Consider the following 7,737-nt stretch of genomic DNA (forward strand, 5'->3'; position numbering starts at 1 on the left):
ACAGTGGTTTGCACTCATACTTATGTGTACTAATCCCTTTAAGAGTGTACCTTACCTTTGATTTGCTGTCAAAAGATGTCTATTTTTTGTTGTAATTACACCTAATTAATAAATTGTCTCTTCCCTGAAATCTCATGTATCCCCTCTATATTCTCTCCAGTTATCCTCCCCCGTGTGTATGGGTGTATAACACAAACCACTTAGGCAGCTGCATATTGTTCTCCAGCACAATTCACAAAAAGGAGGCAAAAAACCTCTAAGGCGAAGGCCCCATGGGACAATATGCAGGGCTTTGAAAAGAAAGTTCACGCGAGTTTTCCTCCGTGGACTTTGTTATTATTATATCTACGGGAAAGCCATCGGCGTTTCCGTAGATATAAGTGACATGCTGCGATTTCCAACACCGCGCCTATTGGGAGACTTTTTTGGAGGCCGATTTTGAGGCAGATTCAGCACCAAAAAACTCAGTGTGCACTGACCCTTACAGGATTTACCCGATACCACATTGACCACCTTCTATAGTCACATCTCTGCCAGACTTAGAAGCCTCCAACAGCTAAGACTATAGACTGGAATGTCCTGTACTGAAGACTTAGCCTGCCACAGTAACAGACACTCATACCCAGCTATGGCATTTTTCTGACCCATTTTCATCATTCATTCTATATTCTGTTCCTGTGATGGACCAGAAGTACAGAACAAGGAGACTGATGTTTTATGATGGTAATGTTATCTAATGACTACCTTGCTATGCTATTAAACAACATTTGGCTTTCGCCAGTCACAGCAGTGCAAGGAAACGGCCTCCATGACATAAGAGATTTCAGAAGACAACACTCAGTTAGAAGATTTACATCTTTTAATAACCCTTTGTGAAGTTTCTTAGAAGACCAGTTTGTGTGGATACATTCCATTGGACAGACAAAACGCTGAGCGCAGGTATCCACGAAGTTGGGGCTCTTTCTTGATGATGGGCAGGAGCTGTGAGTCGACAAACTTCTGGTCTGCTTTGCGCTGTTGTGTAACTGCGTATTTCTAGGGAACAAACGGAAAGACAAAAGTCACAATCTATCCCGGAGGCTGGATGCTCGGACATTCATATATGGGGGTTAGGTCAACTATGGCCACAAAACATTGCAAAAGATCTCGCAACATGTGGAGTTGTATATCGAAATATAATATAGAAATATAAGCAATCCAATTCTTGGAAATACGAGGTGGTCCAGGCTATTGGACTCCTAATTCATCTCTCATCACAGAGGACACACGCACACTCGGCCCAGCTAAGCATGCACATGGGTGGTGGGGGGTGAGGGCTCTACTGAAGGCGAGTGGTCACCTTATAAGTATACCGCTGGAACACAAGCCTTCCAAGTTCTATAATGCCCCCTCAGGCAATCTATGTGCCAGTCTTACAGATGAACACTACAATGAACTGTAACCATGAAGGAAGTCTAACTACATCCTCAATATTCTGCTACTTACTTCCTTCTCTGTGTCAAAGATCTCTCCCTCCTGGTGTTTGGGTTTACGCAGCTTCTTCTTCTTGAAGTAGGAGTCAGATAAGTGTTTTGGGACCTTGACCTTAGAGATATCAATTTTGGTGGATGTTGCAATGACAAATTTCTGGTGAGCTCTTCTCAGAGGAACTCTGTTGATGACCAGAGGACCTGATAAGAGATACGCAGGTTAAGAAAAAGCAATATATGATTTGAAGTCAGTCCAAGCACACCAATAACATAATATAAGATGCACATTATTAAATCAAGCTTTAATAGGCCCCGTTTCAGACCTTGAGATCCAAACTCTTTGTAACATTTGTCACTGACACATTTTAAGGTTAATTTTTCAAAATAGCTGCACATGGGTCTGTTTTTTGTGATATCAGGATCACAGTGACCAGAGCTCAGATCATTGACATTTACCTGTTACCAGCAGGAGACCAGTTGGAAGTTGCTTCAGGAAGACAACACGCTGCAAAACAGAAGGAACTCTATTAATATCCAACACGAATACATTTATAATATCTGCTGTCTAAACTTGCTGAAATTCTCAAGTCTCAGTTTCTTATACGTATATGAAGGAAGATATTTCTCTGTTTGGAGGTGGTCACATATAGGGAAGCTAAAATAAAACCTTTCCTCTCATCTGTTCCTCAGAGGCCTCTTCACTAACAGAATGTCACCAATGAGGACAGTCATTGACATATAAGAGAACACTGCGGTCAAACTGGACGCTACTACAAGAATGAAGCTGAAACCCCCCCATGTAGAAAAACATGTTTTCCTGCAGCATTTCCCCCTTTGGACTTTCTGCCCCTAACGTGCGGATCAGATTAGCCACAATCTCATCCACTCTGTAGGTGATGTGAAACACTGTTTTTGCACGTTGCAGAAAAGCTGCTGTGTTTCAGATTTCGCTGCCTAGGAGCGGCTACAAAAGGGATGGGAAATACCAACACATATGCAGGACACCAAAAATGCTTCAGCGTCTCTCACATGTGATTCTAAATAGTATACAAAGTCACGTACATTAAGATATAGTAAAAAGTAAGTTATGCTGGAGCTGTAATAAAACCTGTAATTGCCAATTAAGAGAGTGAATTCAGCAGCAGTCTAGATAGAGTCACTGAATAACTACACTAAGGGTATCCACTGGGGGGCCACTACAAGGGGCCCCACCTATCACCTGTATGCAGAGACTGCAGATTTAGGTCTGTGTCCTGCCCACTGAACACCAAGCACTGTGCCATACCCTGTGTAGCAGCCATGCTTAGTATTACAGCTCATTCACTTGGATGGGACTTGAATGCAAAATGTTACAGATCTACAAGATGTCGCTTGGCTTCAGAGTCAAGTCAAGCAAATGGATAGTGGGGTCTCAGGAACTGGACCAAAACTGTTTAGATACTGATAACATAGCCCAAGGTAGAGGTCAAATATTTCATTTCAACGCTATGATCATGGATGACAGATGGACAAGACCGAATAGAGACAATCTGCAGACAGCGGGCCATTGGTATACTGTAAGGTATCTGCAAATACAAGCCTGCAGCCCGACAGGGGTGTGTGAAAGTTATCAATCTGTCCTTCAGTTACCCATGAGGGCATGGTCTACCATTACAGAGATAGGACATTAGTGTAGAGACAGCAGCTTAGATTTAAGATACAGAATGTAAAAAAATCCCACAACCATGAGGCAACTGTGGCCCCGCTACAAGATGTATTGTGTGTACATGCCACATATACACCCATCATGCAGAGACTGTTCCTTTTGGCCTCCAACAAGCCGGAATACATTAGGATATTTTTAAGGGTCTCTCCCCAACACCACCACTCACAGTATACAGTGGCACATGTCCAAGTCCTTAGTCAGAAATGTTACTCGTAAGCCAACAGGTGTGTGTGCGTATATGTGTATATATATATATATATATATATATATATATATATATATATATATATATATATATTCACACATATACATTGTGTGGGGTTGACAGCTCCTTCTATCTCATTCCCATTTTGTACAAAGATGACAGTGTAAAAAATGGGCAACAGAAGACCCACGGCCATCATTTGCCTTTAGGCTAGTGTCAGCCCATGAATATCCGGGGTGGTCCTTACCTTTCCCCTGTGACGTCCATTAAGAAGGATCAGCACGGTTCCGGGAGTGATGCTGGAGCGCAGATGGCGCTTGTGTTGGCTGAAGGGTTTCTTGCCATGGCTCAGCAGCTTGCGTGGGACATCTTCAGTGGGATAGTAACGGGGCTGAGGAATGGGAACACCATAAAGTTAAGTAACCCTCCGTAGCTTGTACCCGCAAGGTCCGACACCCAATAGACTTGTATTACAGCAGAGTGCACCCGTTTGAGGACTTACCATTTTGCGCAGCTTCACCACACGGGTGCCTCCATTCTTATCTCCGCCGACTGTCTTGCTCACGGTAGCCCTGGGCTTCTCCCGCTTCTTCTTCTCGATCTACATAAGTAACAATTACAGGACTGAAACCATTAAGGACTCCCCACCTATGACACACACTGGCACCGCCACCTATGACACACACTGGCACCACCACCTACCTTAGTTACAGGGGCCTTGTACTTGCGCTTGTACAAAGCCTTCCTGGCAAACATGGCAGATCGGGAATACTTCCCAATGCCACGGGCCAGCACTGGGTTGCGACTGGCATGATGCTTTCGGACCTTCTTCTCAGCCTGTTCTCCTGCCATCTGCAATGAGGTTATATATTAGGGATGACACTTAGGGTAGCACCAAATCAGTCATATATATATATATATATATATCTCCGGTGCACAACTATGGCCGGGGTCACATCTGCATTGGGGTCTCCTCTGATCCCATAGACTATGAAGGGGGCTGAGTGATTTCTACCCAAAAATTGCAACAAATGCAGAGACTAAAGCAATGCTGGGAACACTAATCATGCAGGGAGCGGAGTCCCCAAATATAATGCAGGGGCTGGGGGGAGCAGACAGCAAAGGCAGCAACAGAAGAGTGTCAGCAGATCCCAAAATACATAAGAGCGCCCTGCCATGTATACACAATACAGCAGCCACACAGTATATAGGAAGCGTCACATAGTCATATATAATATAATGCTGGGAACACTTCATGCAGGGAGAGGAGCCGAGTCCCCAAACATAATGCAGGGGCTGGGGGGGAGCAGCAAAGGCAGCAGATCCCACAATACCAGAGAGCGCCCTGCCATGTATACACAATACCAGAGAGCGCCCTGCCATGTATACACACTACAGTAGCCACACAGTATAGGAAGAGTCACATAGCCATATATTACATTACACGGGCAGCCTGGGATCCGCCATGTACTAAGCGCCAGGCCGGGCATCACAACCCGGCCCTATAACCCCCAACCCGGCCGCCATCAGCCCCATATCCTCACCACAGCACCGGCCGGGACACCAATAACAACCCTCAGTAACCTTAGCGAAGGCCGGAGCCCGCCCGGGACAGGATTACACCGGATTATAAGCCAAGGCCCCGCTCTGACTACACGACACCCGCCATATTCTTACCTTGGCTGAAAGGAAAAAGGGTTAACATCCGGGCAGTGCACGTATAAGAGCCCGGCTGTGCGATGTCACTTCCGGCGCGCGGGCGTCTGGGAGATGTAGTCCTAAGGGAAAGGACCTGCATGACGTCAGGCGGTCACATGACATCCTCTAGTCATGGGGCTGGAGGGGCGTGTCTGCGCGTGTGAGCGTTCCACAGGAAGAGAAGTATCCAGTGCAATGGAGGGAACATGGAGGGAACATGGGGGAAAGAGTGTACTGTGGTGGGGAGAGAGATGTGGGGGAAAGAGTGTACTGTGGTGGGGAGAGGTGTGAGGGAAAGAGTGTACTGTTGTGGGGAGAGGTGTGAGGGAAAGAGTGTACTGTGGTGGGGAGAGGTGTGAGGGAAAGAGTGTACTGTGGTGGGGAGAGGTGTGAGGGAAAGAGTGTACTGTGGTGGGGAGAGGTGTGAGGGAAAGAGTGTACTGTGGTGGGGAGAGGTGTGAGGGAAAGAGTGTACTGTGGTGGGGAGAGAGATGTGAGGGAAAGAGTGTACTGTGGTGGGGAGAGAGATGTGGGGGAAAGAGTGTACTGTGGTGGGGAGAGAGATGTGGGGGAAAGAGTGTACTGTGGTGGGGAGAGAGATGTGGGGGAAAGAGTGTACTGTGGTGGGGAGAGAGATGTGGGGGAAAGAGTGTACTGTGGTGGGGAGAGGTGTGAGGGAAAGAGTGTACTGTTGTGGGGAGAGGTGTGAGGGAAAGAGTGTACTGTGGTGGGGAGAGGTGTGAGGGAAAGAGTGTACTGTGGTGGGGAGAGAGATGTGAGGGAAAGAGTGTACTGTGGTGGGGAGAGGTGTGAGGGAAAGAGTGTACTGTGGTGGGGAGAGAGATGTGGGGGAAAGAGTGTACTGTGGTGGGGAGAGAGATGTGAGGGAAAGAGTGTACTGTGGTGGGGAGAGAGATGTGAGGGAAAGAGTGTACTGTGGTGGGGAGAGAGATGTGAGGGAAAGAGTGTACTGTGGTGGGGAGAGAGATGTGGGGGAAAGAGTGTACTGTGGTGGGGAGAGGTGTGAGGGAAAGAGTGTACTGTGGTGGGGAGAGGTGTGAGGGAAAGAGTGTACTGTGGTGGGGAGAGAGATGTGAGGGAAAGAGTGTACTGTGGTGGGGAGAGAGATGTGGGGGAAAGAGTGTACTGTGGTGGAGAGAGAGATGTGGGGGAAAGAGTGTACTGTGGTGGGGAGAGAGATGTGGGGGAAAGAGTGTACTGTGGTGGGGAGAGAGATGTGGGGGAAAGAGTGTACTGTGGTGGGGAGAGGTGTGAGGGAAAGAGTGTACTGTTGTGGGGAGAGGTGTGAGGGAAAGAGTGTACTGTGGTGGGGAGAGGTGTGAGGGAAAGAGTGTACTGTGGTGGGGAGAGAGATGTGAGGGAAAGAGTGTACTGTGGTGGGGAGAGGTGTGAGGGAAAGAGTGTACTGTGGTGGGGAGAGAGATGTGGGGGAAAGAGTGTACTGTGGTGGGGAGAGAGATGTGAGGGAAAGAGTGTACTGTGGTGGGGAGAGAGATGTGAGGGAAAGAGTGTACTGTGGTGGGGAGAGAGATGTGAGGGAAAGAGTGTACTGTGGTGGGGAGAGAGATGTGGGGGAAAGAGTGTACTGTGGTGGGGAGAGAGATGTGGGGGAAAGAGTGTACTGTGGTGGGGAGAGAGATGTGGGGGAAAGAGTGTACTGTGGTGGGGAGAGAGATGTGGGGGAAAGAGTGTACTGTGGTGGGGAGAGAGATGTGGGGGAAAGAGTGTACTGTGGTGGGGAGAGAGATGTGGGGGAAAGAGTGTACTGTGGTGGGGAGAGAGATGTGGGGGAAAGAGTGTACTGTGGTGGGGAGAGAGATGTGGGGGAAAGAGTGTACTGTGGTGGGGAGAGAGATGTGGGGGAAAGAGTGTACTGTGGTGGGGAGAGAGATGTGGGGGAAAGAGTGTACTGTGGTGGGGAGAGAGATGTGGGGGAAAGAGTGTACTGTGGTGGGGAGAGAGATGTGGGGGAAAGAGTGTACTGTGGTGGGGAGAGGTATGGGGGTACACAGTGCATTGTGGTGGGGAGAGATAAGGGGGTACACAGGGATATTCGACCAGAGAACAGGAATGACACTGTACTGACTCTGAGAGTGTTTAATTAAAATAAAACTCTTTATTGGATTTCCAACACACTATGGGGGTACACAGAGCACTGTGGTGGAGAGAGATGTGGGGTACACAGAGCACTGTGGTGGAGAGAGAGGGGGGGTACAGGATGGACTGTTTTATGTAATGGTTAGTCATTTTTTATGCTTACTTCTATAGCACCATCATATCACACAGCACTTTACAAACATTGTCCCATACAGGGCTCACAATCTACATTCCCTGTCAGGATGTCTTTGGAGTGTGGACGGAAACAGAGTACCCAGAGGAAACCCACAATCCTCCTTCACAGGATTCGAGCCCAGGACTCCAGCGCTAATCACTGAGCCACCGTGCTGCCTTTAGTCATGCTGTTTCCTGCTCTAGTTGGGAAGTTTACATAGAAATCCTCATCACACCTGTCAGTACATCCCTTACATATAACACACAAGTACAATGTATGATATGTGATGTCAGGCACAATAGGATGGCACTTATTTTTTCTTTCCTAAAACCAGGTATGAGAAGAGACAGAACGAGACAATAGGCTA

The 7,737-nt window shown here is 47.7% G+C and overlaps 1 protein-coding gene across 1 annotated transcript; it reads right to left on the minus strand.

The window, feature by feature from the left end:
* Positions 1–841: 841 nt before the first annotated feature.
* RPL6 (ribosomal protein L6) lies at positions 842–4,252 on the minus strand. Its single transcript, XM_075258492.1, has 6 exons — positions 4,082–4,252; positions 3,882–3,980; positions 3,627–3,770; positions 1,926–1,974; positions 1,486–1,670; positions 842–1,035 (listed from the first exon to the last, which is right to left on the minus strand). Exons 1-6 carry the CDS (start codon positions 4,229–4,231, stop codon positions 883–885), a joined length of 780 nt encoding a protein of 259 aa, XP_075114593.1. The 5' UTR covers positions 4,232–4,252; the 3' UTR covers positions 842–882.
* Between the last annotated feature and the right edge of the window lie 3,485 nt (positions 4,253–7,737).

This window comes from Leptodactylus fuscus, chromosome 10 (genome assembly GCF_031893055.1).
Source record: "Leptodactylus fuscus isolate aLepFus1 chromosome 10, aLepFus1.hap2, whole genome shotgun sequence".
NCBI classification, from domain to species: Eukaryota; Metazoa; Chordata; class Amphibia; order Anura; family Leptodactylidae; genus Leptodactylus; species Leptodactylus fuscus.